The 17,338-nt window shown below is 33.0% G+C and overlaps 2 protein-coding genes across 2 annotated transcripts; one reads left to right on the forward strand and one right to left on the reverse strand.

Moving 5' to 3' along the window:
• Window positions 1–422: 422 nt before the first annotated feature.
• LOC11410597 (KH domain-containing protein HEN4) lies at window positions 423–6,365 on the reverse strand. The gene is made up of 7 exons (XM_003612968.3): window positions 5,602–6,365; window positions 3,725–4,156; window positions 3,369–3,641; window positions 2,084–2,278; window positions 1,895–1,977; window positions 1,515–1,626; window positions 423–904 (listed from the first exon to the last, which is right to left on the reverse strand). The coding sequence occupies exons 1-7, from the start codon at window positions 6,151–6,153 to the stop codon at window positions 761–763; spliced, it is 1,791 nt and encodes a 596-aa protein (XP_003613016.1). The 5' UTR covers window positions 6,154–6,365; the 3' UTR covers window positions 423–760.
• Window positions 6,366–12,640: 6,275 nt separating this feature from the next.
• Window positions 12,641–15,953, forward strand: LOC11408567 (pentatricopeptide repeat-containing protein At5g65560). The gene has a single exon (XM_024784096.2). It carries the CDS (start codon window positions 12,882–12,884, stop codon window positions 15,564–15,566), a length of 2,685 nt encoding a protein of 894 aa, XP_024639864.1. The 5' UTR covers window positions 12,641–12,881; the 3' UTR covers window positions 15,567–15,953.
• Window positions 15,954–17,338: the final 1,385 nt, after the last annotated feature.

The raw sequence follows: 17,338 nt of genomic DNA on the forward strand, positions 1-17,338 counted from the left end.
ACAAGATCTTTTTTTTTTTTTGGCAAACAAACGGCCAAGTACAATATCCAAAGTTCAACAATAACGACAATGGAGGTTTCGAAAACATTTGCGAAAGACCCTTTTGGATTCTCTAATTATTAAGTATACCCCACTAGAGAGAGAGGAAGTTTCACTTTCAATAACAAAGATATTGTTGAACTGTTAAAGGTTGAAATGGAAGTTCTTGATGTCAAAGCTAAGCTTTGATAATGACCAATCAATTTCACATAGTGCAAAGTGCCAAAATTCCATAAATATTTGGGAGTTGCAGTACCCAACAAATGTATCAATCCAAAAGACTCAAAATGAAACTCCAATACCCGCCTTCACATCGAGCGTGAACTAGAATCCAATTTTTTCATACTCTATAAAATCCGACTCTAATAATATGAACACAAATATTACTAGCTAAAGAAAAAGGATGAACTTTTATAAATAGGTCTTGGAGCAAAATGATAGTACCAATTAACGGTATAACGGGAGCTCCCACGGCCCTTTCAAAAAGACGGTTAATAAAACGTCAGAAACCGAAATCTAACAAAATGTGTCTGTTAGTCTACAGGAGGTAACCATCATATCATTTTGAAGTGAAATAGTGAGTCTATAATGATAATATTATTCACAAGTTGAAGGTGACTAGTCAAGACGTGTGATATGTACACCAACCACTAATGGCACCTCCTCCTGTTTTGAAGGAAGAACTTTAAAATGAAATGAAATGCAGCTTGCCATCTATCCATCAGCTTGCTTGTGCAGTTTGAATGAAAGCTTGAAGCAAACTCTGAGCTGCAAATGTTTGATCAGGTGTTCCAGATATCACAACCTTCCCTCCACTTGTACCGGTGCTGCTGGGATCAAATACAGTAACATCTGCACCTGAAATCTGGTCCCAGAAACGACACTAGAGCATATTAATATCATCTTTAATAGACTATTTCCATAATCCCTATACAAATAAAAAAAATTGAGAAAGCGGGACTTTTTTAATAATTGAAGTGACACCAATAAACATTTTACAACCTTCCTTAAGGAGATTGAAACTCAGCCCTCGTGGACACCATAATCCATATACAATAAATACAATCTATGTATATTAAAATATTAACCTTTCATTTGTATTAGTATTATATCTGCATCTGCATTTTTTTATTAAACGGTTTAAATATAAAAAGGGTTAAAATGAAAGCTCTTGATACCAAAGTCTAAACTTTGATAATGACCAATAAATTTCACATAGTGCAAACAATTCCAAATTCCCTAATTTTTTTGGAGTTACAGTACCAACAAATGTAACAAAATGAAATGCAAGTTTCATACTCAGATCAGATATACCTTTTTTTTTACCTTATTTAAAATCATTAGCACTCCAAAACGACAATGATCGAATGATTCAAAACACACCAAACAGAAGAAAGTTTAACACAGTCCAACCATGACTCACGGCAAATTAAATAATTCATGCCATCTTTCTAAGGGAATAAATAATTGCACACCTGTCTAATTCGATCTAAATTGCCGCCATCCTCACCATAAACAGAACCAAAGACATGCTCTGAGACTATAATCTCCACGGTAGTGTTTGTCACAGTGGCAACAATGTTTCCTCTGCCAAAAGATTTTACCAAAACAGAAAGGTTGAAAAAAGATTAGAAGCAGGAAGATGTCTTCACAGATTGAGTTATTTGTTTATCCAGCAATATATTATTTTATTGATTTGTAGTGAATATTTATTATGCCATTGGCTTCTATATCTAATAATTATAGGAATCTTTATTCAAAAAAAAAAAAAAATTATAGGAATCTAAGATTTTACTAAGGGAAAGGGAGAAAGAATCACAGCAAAGGCGTATACTCCCAGCTGGATTATACTGACCTGCCAGGTTCCACATTCTCGATTAAATTCGTATGTGATTCCCCATTTTCTGTGACCTTTTTAGCTTGATAGACCCCTGCATTCTGCAAATATACAAGATTCTTAACAATCTTGTACTAAAATCCCTTGGAAAACAAGAGATGTAATAGAATATCAAAAGATGGTTAAAATAAAGGAGGTGAAGAATACCTGTGGTGGAACCCTTGCAAAAGGAAAAGAAGATTTTTTGCGGGTAATGAACTTACTCCTAACGGTATCTTTATTTAAAGGAAAACTTGGTTTGATTTTTGCTTCAGCAAGCAACTCATTGGTCAAAGGATTATCCCTAATTATAGAAGTGATTTTACGTAGAGCATTTTCCACGCATCTGTATCCACCAGTGATCTGCATGAAATGTCTCTCTATGTATAAACATGACTAGCAAACAGTAAGAAAAGATTGTTGGAGCCCCGACAAGAAACTCAGCCAGTGGCATGAGCGCGCTTCTGAGATTGTCTAGGAGAGAGCTTATGAAAACAGCTTATGACATGTCCATACGTTGTTTTCAACTTATTTTCATAAGCTCTTCAAGATAACTTATGAAAACAGCTTAAAGTTTATATGAAAACATTATGATTTAATTTTATTTATCTTGTTATAAATATAACTCACACATAAGTACTTATGATATAAATGCTTATTAAGTTGTTTATCAAAACAAGTTATCAATCTATTCTGACCACATGAATGCCTCAGTAGTAAAAGCACTAATGCAGTGCAACAGAATAAGATATTTGTTATCATTTACATTCTTAACTAAGCTGGCAGCAAAAGAAGAATTCTACAACAATACCGAAGCAGATATAATAAGGATTGAAAAGACACCATAAAATAAGTATACGAACATTAGACAGAAGCTTCCAGAAACTAACAAATGAGGACCTTTATGTTGGATACAAGAGCATTTTTTCTACTTTTAAGTATTTTATTGAGGGTCTGTTTGGATTGACTTATCTAGTGACATAACCACTTGTGAGTCCATTTGAGAAAGCCTATGCAAACAGCTTATGAAATGTACATAAATTGTTTTCAGTTTATTTTCATAAGCTTTCCAGGATAGCTTATATAAAAGATTGACTTTATTTTATCTTTTGTTATGCAAATAAGCTGAAAACAAATTCACAAGTCAATAAATTAACTGTTTTATCAGTAAACACTTGATTGAACTGTTTATCCAAACAGGACCTGAAATATATTTGTGTAAACTTCTACTAGCCAAGTATAATTAACTGTTTCCCATATTAAAGACCTTTAAATTGGAAATTGAGCAAAAACAAAAGTTATCCTTTTATCATGAAGGATATCATCATATGATAATAAAATCAAGATCTAAACAATTACAGAAGCACACGGTGTAAAGTAACAAATATAAACTCTTAAGAACCTTTAAAAAAAAGTGTAGCTGTCTTGAATTATACAAGATACATAATTGTACCTGGACTACCACATCATTATCTGAAGCATTAGGAATTGGCTCTCCATGCAGTAGTTGAATATCAGCCCCACTCACTTGTCTCAGTTCTGAAATCACCTGACCTTCATTACCAGTCAATAAATGTAACGTGCTTGTTGTGATTAAAAGCCTTGCAGTTACAGGTGATTCCACAGCAGTGGCTGGCTGAAATCCATTTCGAATGTGATCTTCAGCAATTCTAGTGAAGACAAGAATAACAGCATCTTGTGCAGGAGAATTACTTGATTCAAGGTTCTGGACGGAAAGAAAAAAAAAATCTAGATCAATAATAGAAAATTATGGCAAATCAAAATGAGTATCAAAATCACGTGACTAACCTCAAAAGCAGAAATAGTGACGATGCGCTCTTCATACTGACCTAAAGGAGGGGCAAAGACAATAGAAGCACCAGTTCGGATTTCAAAAGTTCTGACTATAGACCCTTTTTTGCCGATAACACTACCAGCTACGTTGTTAGAGCAAAGGAGTCTGAAAACAACTGCGTGTCCAGAACCTTTTGAGTCAAGGCTAGAGTTTCCGTTAGCGTTTGTTGTCTGTTTTGAAGCATCGTTTATAGATAAACCTTCCATTGAAGGTAACCATGAATTAAGGTGAGGAAAAAGATCCTCATGTGTGTAAGAGGTTGACCTATCAGACGAGTTAATAGTTGGCGGCGTGTTCAAAGATACTTTTCCCATCGGTGGACAATCTTGAAGACAATAAGATACATAAATCAGTGCTTTCTTTACAGCCAAACTTTCACCAGTTATCTGTCAATCAAACAAGTTCCCAGATAAAGAACAAGAATATTAAATAGTCAGTTCAATGATAAGTGAATGGTGTTATTTTCGCAGTTCTTGAAAATATATTTGGTTAAATCGGTATAGACATTCGGTTAAATGACAGATCAGATTTAATCTGGTCGACTACTTGCCAGTTTCCTCATTCTAATTTATCACAAGGCCCACAGACCTACAATCCCAAAATTAAAGTTCCAATTCACTTATATAACATACACATGGTAATATGATTTTCATGCCAAAATATAGGAAGAAAACAAGATCATGATTTAACTGACCATTAATAAAAACATAATACTTGACATGAATTCCACTTAGTATGAATGAATCCTTATCTCAAATTTCTCATAATAATAATAATAATAATAATACAAATACAACAACAACAACCAAGCCTTATCCCACTAAGTGGGGTCGGCAATAATAATAATACAAATGATTAGTAAAAAAAAATAATAATACAAATGATAACCAATCTCCTTTCTTAAGGATTTTTATAAGAAAAATCAATAAAATGCGCAGTATTTAATTACCTTTGTTATTTTATTGAATATTACATTATTCAACAAATAATTTTCAATCTTAACCAAAAGGAAAGAATTCCAACAATTGAGAAAAAAAAATATAAAAAATACTACTATTACATTCTCCGCATAACAAATCATAGATATATTAAATGATTTAAAGGATATGCATTGTCAATATAGAACAATTGATATCCGATGAAAATCCACAATTTTGCCAGATCAAGCCACTTTTACGAATGTATTTTGAAATCGGTAGTATCGGTGACGGATCTAAGACCCTAGCCCAAAGGGTTCAAACTTTTGATTTCTTTGAGGAAAAATAAAATCAGGGGCTTCAAAATGCAAAATATATAGATGTATATTTGCATTTTTTTTAAGTTCAACCCCCTCAAAGGGGCTGCCTCCGCCCCAAGGTGGTATGACATGGAAAAATAACGGCCTATCATTGAATTTCGTGTCAGTGTAAAACTATTTTACAATCACATACGTGGATTTAAACTCTATTAAAACATTAATTAATGATTGAGTGATCTTAATTCAAAGAGCTCAACTTAGAGTCAAATCCGATTGCATTTACCGTGCCTAATAAGAGTAATTAGTAATAATATTAATTAGTAACTAACTTTATTTAACAAATCATTAGTGATTAATTTAGATCCTCCATTGTGTGAACCTTTTTCATACATAATTTTTAAGGCCATCCATAAAATATCTCTATAAATATTTACTAGTGGTCGGGTAGCTCAACTGGTTTGAGCTAAAGAGTTGGAGGTCCAGTTCAAACACAACTAATTAATTATTAATATTTAGTTAAATGTTCGTGTGAAAAGTTTTAAATACAGATTAAATCCTATTAATAGTGTAATAATAAGCAAAAGCAAAACTCACAAGAATTAACTCCTCATCTTTAGCAGCACAATGTGGAGCAGGACAAACCCTAATATTAGAACCACTATTATTCCTAATATTACTTATATTCTTCCCTCCTTTCCCAACAATAGCACCAACTTGAGAACTATGTGCCAACAATTTCCCATAAACTTCACCATTTCCCCCTTTCTCACTTTCAAGCCCCCAAACCCTATCAAAAACCCTAACAACACCTTCTTGTGCATTAGAAACCTCCATCTCCCTATCACCCAAAACAATCCCTTTTCGATCCGACATCGACCCAATTACCAAAATAACCCTATCATCAGTCCCAACCACCGCATCCTCGCAGTGGATTTTGCATCCGGTCTCTCGCCGGAGCTGAGAAACGATTGACCCTGAACTTCCGATCAACCCACCAACCGTTGACGAATGACAGACCAAACGAAACGCGATCTGACCCGGTAGCAGTTTGAAAACGGGTCGTTTTCGGTTGTTTCGTTTCAACGGTGGTTGTGGGTGGTGGTGATCGGTGGTTTCAACGGCGGCGGAGAAAGTGGGGTCTTGCATTTTTGAACGAAATTGTAAAAAGTTTGTGACTTTTGAAATGGGTTTTGCGTTTTGATGAAGTTAACGTTAATGGGTTGTGATGATTTGAGGAATTTTCATGGTGAAAAGGAGATTTGTTTGGGAATGAAAATGAAATAGAGTGAGAAAGTTGAAATGGAATGAAAAGGGTATTGTGAAGGATTGATTTTGTTTTTAGTGTTATTCTGTGTGTTTGGCTTTATTTGTTGACAAGCTTGAAATTGAGGTTTTTGTTTTTGTCTGCTAGCCAATGGAACAGTGTAATTGTCTTGTGTTATTACAGATTGGTTAATGTGGGTAGCTGTAATAATAAATCAACTTTGTTAACATTTCCCTATAATATAATTTCATCAAAAAATAATCAAAACAATATAATAATAAAAAGGTTTTTCTATCATATGTAAATGGTGTTACAAGCTATTAAATGTAATGAATATGATTTTCAACAAAATGTGCTATTTAGCTCATATCTTCGGTTTAAGTTTTAGTTGAATATCGTTTATGAGAATTAAAATGTATTATATGTAAGGTAGTATAATCCAACCGATAAAATTGATATTACTATTATGAACATTGTAATTGAATTTAAATTTAAAAATGTACGAAATTTTACGTGGTATTCGTCACTTCATTTATATGATGAAGAAAAAAAACTAATGGACAAAATTTAAAATTTGTTCAATGTTTTAATATTTGGTTATTTCCATTGTCACGCGTGGATGGTACTCTCCGGTCCTAATTATGTGATACCAAAATGTCAAATTTGTGTGTCGTTGGTTTTACCTAAACATAATTTGATTTTCAACTAGCTGGTTTCTTTTTATGCAAAATGAAATAATTTTATACAAAAAATTATCAAAAGTCGATATTTGATACATGAAGAATGAGTGAGATATATACTATTTGCAAAACATATTGGTGGTGTGATGTAGGTAATTGGCGATATTCTATGTGATTGAAATGCATGACTCTAAGAGACATGTTTAACCCATGAGAATGAGGATAAATCAGTGATCTATCTAATTTTTTAAATTGAATTTTAATTTAAAATTTTATGACTTTTAACTTTTCTTTATTAGTTGCTCTAAAAAAAAATTCTTTATTAGTTTGGTGGTTACTTCACAATAAGCTCCTTAATGACACACATGTCTAATAGAGGGTGCAAATCTTTGTAGTCTTTGCGGTTCTAATGTTGAAATTTGCTCACACCTCTTCTATGATTGTCAACATCATTAACGTCATTTCGTATAACAAAAAAAAAAATCAATAATAGAGTTATCAACACATGACCTACTATCAACATGATCATTACCTCTCTATCCGGTAATAACACTACGTTATTTGTGAATTCTTCCATGACTGATTTTATGACCCTGAAGGCTTTTCAATATTAGAACTCACCATTCAAAGACACCTATTACTAATAGGCGGAGGCTAGCGTGAGCGACCAAAACAGGTCTCTCACAGTGCAAATTGAATTTTCACCATTGGATATATTAATTATTTATTATGTGGTCAAGATGATTCTTTTGAAGAATAAGTATCCCATTTTGGTGAATGCTATGGTGAGGTAGGGGTCATGTAGTTCACATGTGAGAACAAAATATAACCGCAAGATATGATCAATTGTTAGCTTCTGATGAAATTAATAGTGAGAACACATATATTTTCTTTTCAAACTCAATTAATCAAAAATTGATTTTCAAATTAAAATAATTTATTTTCTCTCTTTCTTTTTTCTTTTCATAGGTGTATTTAGTAGGTGTTGCCTAGGTTAGACATACTCAAGAAGACCAAAAAATTCAATGTATGGTATCCACAAATAAAATTTATCACGGATTGGTATGAGTTGAATATCTTAATATGTACACACGAATAGAATAAAATAAATCATATTATAAGTACTCGTAAATTTATAGATACACAGACATATAAAATTAACTGAATTTAGTAAAAATATTAACACATAGGATAAAATTAATTTTTTTTAAGTTTCTAGACTCGCATAAATCCGTACCCGTTGTTAAATTAATAAAAATATACAATTGTTGTGGTACTTGAAAAATAATCTTCTCTTCATGAAATAAAATATAACTGAATTTTCTAATTAATGATTTTTGTTTGATTAGTAATTTGTGAATACCTGGTTTGGATTTGTTGAACTTCAGAAAAAACATCGTTAATTATTAGTTTTGAATTATTATAGGGTGCGTTTGATATTCCGATTTTTCCTAAAAGTCCAAAATATAAAAAAATATAAAATAAACATTTTCAAACAATTTTTAATATACACAATAAACTTTAATTTGAAACACGTAAGAATTTCTTAAGAAAAATACCTCTATATAAATTAAACTTAGCCAGTTGCAATATCAAAATAATTGGTACATTTGGATTTTTAGACGTAAAGCCAATAAGTTGATTTGCATATTCTTCCTATGGTGTGCACCTGAGTTTCTCCCCTCCTCTGCAAATAGATTAAATTATAAATCACATAAGTTTATCAATGTGGGACAAAAACATTAAATAATATTTTTTCAAGATCATCAAACTTCATAAGTATATAATTGGTTGATTGAACATCACTTTTGTATTTTTTTTTTTTTTTGAGAAGATCACTTTTGTATTTTGTGAGTTCACCCTTTGCGGCTAATACTCCAGTAATATCCTAAGAAAATATGAAAGGAGAACTTAATATCCAATGCAATAAAAAAAACTATAGCAAATAAATAGGCAATAGATATAAAAATTAACTCCTTAAAAAATACCAATTAGGCGTGAATCTTAATTCTTAGCTTTAAAAATTTCATCATAAGATGTGAATTTGATTGCATCAAAAATAACAATTAAATAATCGACCGGCTCCATGGTGGTCGTATCCTTAAAAAAAATAGTCTATAGTCATGATAAGTTGGTTTAAATTTAAAGTTGTTCTTAGAAACTGAGATATTTGTTATCTCGTAACACATTCCCTCAATCAACATAAATTGATATTTTAAATAATGTAAAGTCATATTAGCTTGTAAAAGTTAACAAAAATTGTAAATAACTATACAATCAAATGTTCTAAAAACAATAATAAAACATAACAAATAAAAATTGTAAAGAATAATTATCATAAAATAATTTTAAATAATATAAAGTCATATTAGCTTGTAAAAGTTAACAAATAAAAAGAACTGATGTATATTTTTGATAAAATGCTGACTAGATTTCGATCATGTTAACTGGATTTCTAAAAGGATAGTGTGTCGAATTGACTTATACCGAAAATTTCAATCGTCGAAATTTTCGTTACTACTTTGTTCTTAGTTTAGTTAGATCATATCCAACAGTCGAAATTATTTTATTTGATACCATTTGTCAGTTAGGTCTGTTTTGGTCGTCAGACGAATATCCTTTCATATTGACTAGGTTTTTCGATGGATAGTTTGACGGATTGACTTATACTGAAGATTCCGATCGTCAAAATTTCAGTTCCTACTTCGTTCTTAGTTCAATTAGGTCACATCTAACGGTCATACTAGTTTTATTTGATACTATTAGTCGGTTAGGTCTGTTTTGATTGTCAGAGGAATGTCCTTCTATGATCCAACCTATTAACGGTGTCAAAATGAACATGACCTAATTGAACTAAGAACTAAGTAGGAACTGAAATTTCGGCAATCGAAATCTTTCATATAAATTATTCTGACAACTTTTGTGACAATTTTCTCTCTAACACTCACATAATATTTTTACTTTCTCTCTATTACTTTCTTAACTCCCACATTCATCATCATCGCCATCTAGTCACCAACAACAACAACTAGCACCATCTTCATCATCAATAATTAATTGAAATTATAAGTTGGAATTTAAGATATTTTTTTTTTACAAAAATGAAATTGAGGAAATTAGAAACGCAGAAGTGTCCCTTCTTCATATACGTTTATTTAAAAACAATAAGAAAAGTTTGAACCTAGATTCACACCTGTTTGCCCATTATTGTTCAGAACAATTCACATTTCCAGATTCGTAAACTCAGATTCCAAATCAATTCCAAAAGTTTGATTCCCAATTCGTTGAATCCGACGAAAAAAATCAAAGATAGAGTTTTGAATCTGCAATCGATTGCGACCGTGTTAGATCGTTCACGATTTACGAGATCCTTCAAAATAGTGAATTTTAAGTTTGTCTTGTTGATGGTGTTGAATGACTACAAATCAACCTCTCAAAAATCTGGAAATTATCGGTTTCTAACAACACCATCCTTTTATTGTTCTTTTCCTTCATCTTTATTATTTTTTCATCCTGATCTAAACTTGCTTTCTTACTCACACACCCAAAACTCATTTCAAAACTCTCCAGACACAATAGAATAATAATCAATATTATCCGTCATCATTAATACCATCAAATACAAAACTTTATTCATTGTAGCTCAATTTTAAGGTTGGATGTGAAATAGGTTTCACTTTAAATATCAAAATGTTGCTTCACGTGTCTTTGATCTACATCTCCATTCATAAAAGTATGTTGTATTGTTAAGTCAAAATCAATTGAACGCTAGTTTCCTAATATAAAAAGCTTATGTAGAACCATTAACATATTGGAAATCACATGATGCAGTAACTCTTAATTTTTCTTTATAGAATAAATAAAATAGTTTGTGATGAACGTTAATATTTTTTTGTTGGGAAATCTTCTGGGTAGTTTTGAGGTACGAGGAAGAAAGGAATCAATTCTCATCACTCATCAGATGTTGATAGTGGATTAATGTTCCTTATGTTTAAGTTGAACTCATCTAGACCATAGATCTAATCCAAGGGTAATATTTATTGCCTTAAAGGTGAAGTACCTTATGTTAGCAGCCACCATAAATGCAGATAACTTATTGTAAACAAAAAAATTCAACTTTAACTTGCAAATGCAGGTAAAAAACCCCAAACCACCGTGAGAGATATATAATGGCCTCTCACGATAGCACCCGCCTTACTAATATAAGTGATTTAACAACATTCCTTCTTTGGACAAATTGAGTGCAACACTGATGGGCATTCCTAGGAACCTCTCTCCAAGCCACTTGTGGAGACATTTTCAGAAAAAGGCATGCTAACTTCTTAGACTGGCTATACAATGAAGTTCTTAGTGCCATGAGTGCAATTGAAATCGCTTATAAAAAATGGCGACATCAATTAGTTTGGCCTTTGTGATTGGTGTGGAGGTGTAATGTTGACGAGGAAAAGGGAGGATGAGGATATGAGAAAGAATAGTGATATTTGAACAATCATTTCATACAACTTTTGGTGACAATTTCTTTTTTCTCTCTTTTCATTGGTTAAAAACAATGGAGAGAGAAAAATGAAGAGAGAGAATAAGAGGATAATGTGAGTATGTAAGAGAAAAATAGATTATATTTAGTGCAGAAGGTGTACCATTATGTTTTATGGGACCTTATCATAGTAAAAAAATATATTAAATGGTATATTACATCACTTAAACTGCTTGTGGACGTAAGAAATCTCCTTCAATTAATTCACCTCTAACTTTCAAAAATATTTCATAATATATTACAAATTTTACTTTTCATATTTTTAGGCAAGAAAAGGGTTAAGCCCCCAACAACATAAACAAACATAAAAAAGAAACTAAAAACCTTTTGAAAAAGGCAATAACGCTCTATCAACCAATAACACAAAATAGACAAAATTAAAAATAACTTCAAATGTTTTATAATAAATAACAATTTGAAGACCATATTTGGCAAACACGTTCACTACTTGGTTACCCTCACGGAAAACATGTGTCAAGGAGTAATGCTCCAATTTATGCAAGATATCATGGATCCAATTACTAGCAAAAAAATAGTGACTTCTAATACAACCATGAACTTATGAGAGACAATTCATATACTAAACAAATTGAAAAGAAAAGAATGCATGAACTTACTTCCAATAAAACGAAAATGAGAAACGATATTTATACAATTATATAACTTATACTCTAAATATGTTCTTACTTTTTTCCTCCCTATTGTTTTGTCCAATAAAAGTAGAGTAAAAAGTTGTTCAAAAAATTGTTTCTATTAACATAACAATATTAAAAATAAAATCATATGGGCATAATCATGAGGAAAAAAACTTCAGACACAAACACATGTGATGCAAGAAAGCATCACTACCGAATTTTTTTTTTAATGCCCTACTTCTTGTCAAAAAACATAAAACTGTCATACTTTTTCGAAAAATTGCATAAATGCCCTACTTTTTTTGGTACCTCTGTTACCACACAACCTCAAATTGCAGGATACCCTCAAAATTGACGAATTTTCTGTCCTTATTATACCCCACAGCTCCAAATTGCGGAGTACTTTCTTTATTATTTTTTTTAATTTTTTAAATACCAAACAAGAAATAAAAAATAATTTTTTTTTAAAACTACCTCACAAGTCCATCTTGACACACAAACACATGTGATGAAAGAAAGCATCACTACCAAATGAGAGTAGAAGCAAAACCCCATGGCTATGGATTAGCCACGATTTCAAACTGAAACCTCCTAACTTGTTGGCCCAATTAACACTCACCAAACCAAATTCCTCCGCAGCCTCCAAAAGTCATTGATCTCTCTCTCTCTCTTTCTCAAACAACATAACAAAACCCTCTTCCAAATGAATACATAAACCCCAACACAAAACAAAACCCTTTCTTCTTGTTGATGGCTTTTAAATGAGAAAATCTAAGCCCCTTTTCACTCTTCTCCACCATAACCAAAACCAAAACCAAAACCTTTTTCATCTTCTCCTTAAACCCTTTTCATCTCTCTCTCCCAACTCTCTCCAACAAGATCTTCCTTCACAGATCTTCACCATTCTCTTACAACCCCAATGGCGTAAAAATCCATCCTTTAACACCTTAATCCCATCTTTAACCCCAACTCATCTCTCTTCTCTCTTCAACAACCCCAATCTCCACCCTCTCACCGCCCTAAACTTCTTCAAATGGATCCATTACCAACATGGTTTCATCCACACCGTTCATTCCTACCAACCTCTTCTTTTCATTCTTGTTCGAAATGGGTTTCTTCGTGCTGCAGAGAATGTACGAAACTCAATGATAAAGTCTTGTGTTTCATCTCATGAAGCAAGGTTTGTTTTGAACCTTTTGACCCATCATGAGTTTAGCCTCTCTGTTACTTCGTATAATAGGCTTTTTATGGTTTTGTCGCGATTCGGATTGATTGATGAATTAAATTGTTTGTTTAAGGATATGTTGAATGATGGGGTTGAACCTAATTTGATTAGTTTTAATACTATGGTGAATGCACATTGTAAGATTGGGAATGTGGTTGTGGCGAAGGCTTATTTTTGTGGGTTGATGAAGTTTGGTTTTTGTTGTGATTCGTTTACGTATACTTCGTTGATATTGGGTTATTGTAAAATTCATGAATTGGGAGATGCTTATAAGGTGTTTGAGATAATGCCGCAAGAGGGTTGTCTGAGGAATGAGGTTTCATATACTAATCTAATTCATGGTTTTTGTGAAGTTGGGAAGATTGACGAGGCTCTCGAGTTGTTTTTTCAAATGAAGGAGGATGGCTGTTTTCCTGATGTCCCAACTTATACCGTTCTTGTAGCTGCATTTTGCGAGGTGGGTAAGGAGACGGAAGCTTTGAAGTTTTTTGAGGAGATGGTGGAAAATGGTATTGAACCTAATGTTTATACTTACACTGTGTTGATTGATTATTTCTGCAAGGTTGGTAAGATGGACGAGGGGATGGAAATGTTGAGTACAATGTTGGAGAAAGGGTTGGTTTCTAGTGTTGTCCCGTTTAATGCCTTGATTGATGGTTATTGTAAACGGGGGATGATGGAGGATGCCATCTGTGTTTTGGATTCGATGAAGTTGAATAAAGTTTGTCCAAATTCTCGTACTTATAATGAACTAATTTGTGGGTTTTGCAGAAAAAAAAGCATGGACAGGGCGATGGCATTGCTGAATAAAATGTATGAAAACAAGCTGTCACCCAACCTTGTCACATATAACACATTAATCCACGGGCTGTGTAAAGCGCGTGTGGTAGACAGTGCTTGGCGGCTGCATCATTTGATGATTAAAGATGGCTTTGTTCCTGATCAGAGGACTTTTTGTGCTTTTATAGACTGCCTCTGTAAAATGGGAAAAGTAGAACAAGCACATCAAGTCTTTGAGTCTCTCAAGGAAAAACACGCTGAAGCAAATGAATTCTTATATACAGCATTGATTGACGGATACTGCAAGGCTGAGAAATTTAGTGATGCTCACTTACTGTTCAAAAGGATGCTTTTTGAGGGATGTTTTCCGAACTCTATTACATTCAATGTATTGTTAGATGGCTTGCGCAAGGAGGGAAAAGTGGAAGATGCGATGTCGTTGGTGGATGTCATGGGAAAGTTTGATGCGAAGCCCACAGTTCACACATATACAATTCTCATTGAGGAAATATTGAGGGAAAGTGACTTTGACCGTGCTAATATGTTTCTCGACCAAATGATTTCATCTGGATGTCAACCTAATGTGGTCACGTATACTGCATTTATTAAAGCCTATTGTCGCCAAGGAAGATTACTGGAAGCTGAAGAGATGGTGGTCAAGATTAAAGAAGAAGGGATATTACTCGACTCCTTCATCTATGATGTATTGGTTAATGCATATGGGTGTATAGGACAACTAGACAGTGCATTTGGTGTTCTCATACGCATGTTTGATACTGGTTGTGAGCCTTCGCGTCAAACATATTCCATCCTATTGAAGCATCTAATATTTGAAAAATATAATAAGGAAGGCATGGGACTTGATTTGAATTCAACTAATATTTCAGTTGATAATGCCAATATATGGAAGATAGCTGACTTTGAAATCATAACCATGCTATTTGAGAAAATGGTGGAACAGGGCTGTGTGCCTAATGTTAACACTTACAGCAAGCTTATTAAAGGACTTTGCAAAGTGGAACATTTGTCATTAGCCTTTAGGTTGTTTAACCATATGAAAGAAAGTGGAATTTCTCCATCTGAAAACATTCATAATTCTCTTCTAAGTAGTTGCTGCAAGTTGGGAATGCATGAAGAAGCATTGAGATTGTTGGATTCTATGATGGAGTATAATCATTTAGCACATCTAGAATCCTATAAGCTTCTTGTTTGTGGGCTATTTGAACAAGGTAACCAAGAGAAGGCTGAAGAAATCTTTCGTAGTTTATTAAGCTGTGGGTATAATTATGACGAAGTGGTTTGGAAAGTCCTACTTGATGGTTTAGTTAGGAAGGGTTATGTTGACGAATGCTCGCAATTGCGGGACATCATGGAGAAAACCGGTTGTCGTTTACATTCTGATACGCACACTATGTTAAGTCAGGAACTGAATGGAACTTAATGCAATGCTTGTTTATTTTTCTGTGGAATGGAATGGGGAAAATGATTCCTCCCATTGATATTTCTTTTTTTGATAAGTCTGGCTAAGGTTGTTGTATAGAGGAATACCTGAAATTTCACAATACATTCTTAACATATTTACAATATCTCAGCAAGTGAGCTGCGAGCAGCTCTTTTCTGCAATTGAATTGACAGTTAACAGACCAGCAATCCGTAGAAGACCAAGAGGCAAGTGACTATTTAAATTCTTATTTATTCTTTTATTCTCATCATGTAATAAAGCCTCAATTCAAATTTGTAACTTTAATTTCAGTTTATCTGAGAATGTTAGTGCATTATTTGCATGAATAACTGTGAATATATTAATTTCCTCATTACTTTACTTGAATCATATTACACATTACGAATTTCTATTGAATATGAAATTGTTTTTTACTCTCCGTCTTAGAAAATACATTTGTGTGATTCACGGTATTCATCATCATTGGAAATAAACAGGAAAAGTTTAGTCAATAAATATTTTCATATGTTACATTGGACACGGCCTATTGGTTCTTATCACATCTGCTTTTGCACTTATTTTTTGGGGGGACGTTGGGTTTAACTTTTAATTAGTGAGATGATGTGGGGAAATACATCTAAATACATAAAAAGACATGGATTGTTGAATTAGATCTTTTGATACTACTTTGTAGTTTGTATTATTTATTTTCCTTCAGTTAATGACTTAATGCTAATGGATGTATAATGGACAAGAAATAAAATATATTTTCTTGATAAGAGGGCTTTTGGCACAACAAAGTTGAGCTTATTTTTTCTTTTATGATTCTGGTTCTTTGAATGGGTAAACTAATGTATCTTGTCAAAATGGTGTTTGATGATTTGCTTAACTATGTGGATGCCCATTTTAGCAGTGCTGTGACTGCTGTCAAATAGTGGCTATAGCAATGCTTTAGCGCCATAAGGTAGCGAAATTTTATAAAACTGCTATTATTCCACGATGCGCGATTTAGTAAAATGTATTGTCAAATAGCGTCTATAGTGTAGCTAACTTTGAACAAACCGTTGTTTTCCCCGATCTGCAATTGACAACACTGCATTTCAGTTATTTTGGTTCAATATAGAAATGTAACTGAGTTATTATTAACATGTTTGTCTGAGCTATGTTGTAGTCCTTTTGACATATTCTTTATAATGCTGAGCCTAGTCTGCCCATAAAAGCTACTGAATAACCTATTACCTTTTCTGAAAAAAACACTAATTTCCCTTCTATTTTATTTTATAGGTATTCTATTCTTTGCCAACTATTGTGTCCCACTCCCACAGCAGAAGCTGTGGTAAGACGACACAGAGATTTTAGCAGTTCGATTCTTTTGTTATATCTACAAATGCGGTTACAAGACATGAGTGAATTTTAGTGTAAGATCCCTTGGTATTGGTATTAGCATCCATTTCAAATGCAAGTAATGGCCGCCTAATATCCTTCCACTATCATGCCATCATTGCTCTAACAAAATCTTCATAAACTTCTGCACAATTGTCTTAACATAATTGGGGAGTTGAATACAAAAAAAAAGAGTCAGCAATAACACAATAACAATTGAAGCAAAAAAAGGCTGGCTACGAAAACTACTCAATAGCTATACTGATAAGTTGAAATTTATGTTTGTTTATTTCCTTCCTGTTTGTGTTTTGCACTTGGGTGTTTAGCCTTTTTTGGCGAGGCAAATGAGTAATTTAGTCTATAATACACCACATGAGGTGGAGGCTTTT

This window comes from Medicago truncatula, chromosome 5 (genome assembly GCF_003473485.1).
Source record: "Medicago truncatula cultivar Jemalong A17 chromosome 5, MtrunA17r5.0-ANR, whole genome shotgun sequence".
Classification (NCBI taxonomy): Eukaryota; Viridiplantae; Streptophyta; class Magnoliopsida; order Fabales; family Fabaceae; genus Medicago; species Medicago truncatula.

Coding starts and splice junctions, on each gene's coding strand:
- LOC11408567 (XM_024784096.2), top strand. CDS start 12,882: ATGAGAAAATCTAAGCCCCTTTTCACTCTTCTCCACCATAACCAAAAC.
- LOC11410597 (XM_003612968.3), bottom strand. CDS start 6,153: ATGCAAGACCCCACTTTCTCCGCCGCCGTTGAAACCACCGATCACCAC. Junction 4,157..5,601: donor AAGATGAGGAGTTAATTCTT/GTGAGTTTTGCT, acceptor TTTGATTGACAG/ATAACTGGTGAAAGTTTGGC. Junction 1,978..2,083: donor TTGCAAGGGTTCCACCACAG/GTATTCTTCACC, acceptor GTATATTTGCAG/AATGCAGGGGTCTATCAAGC.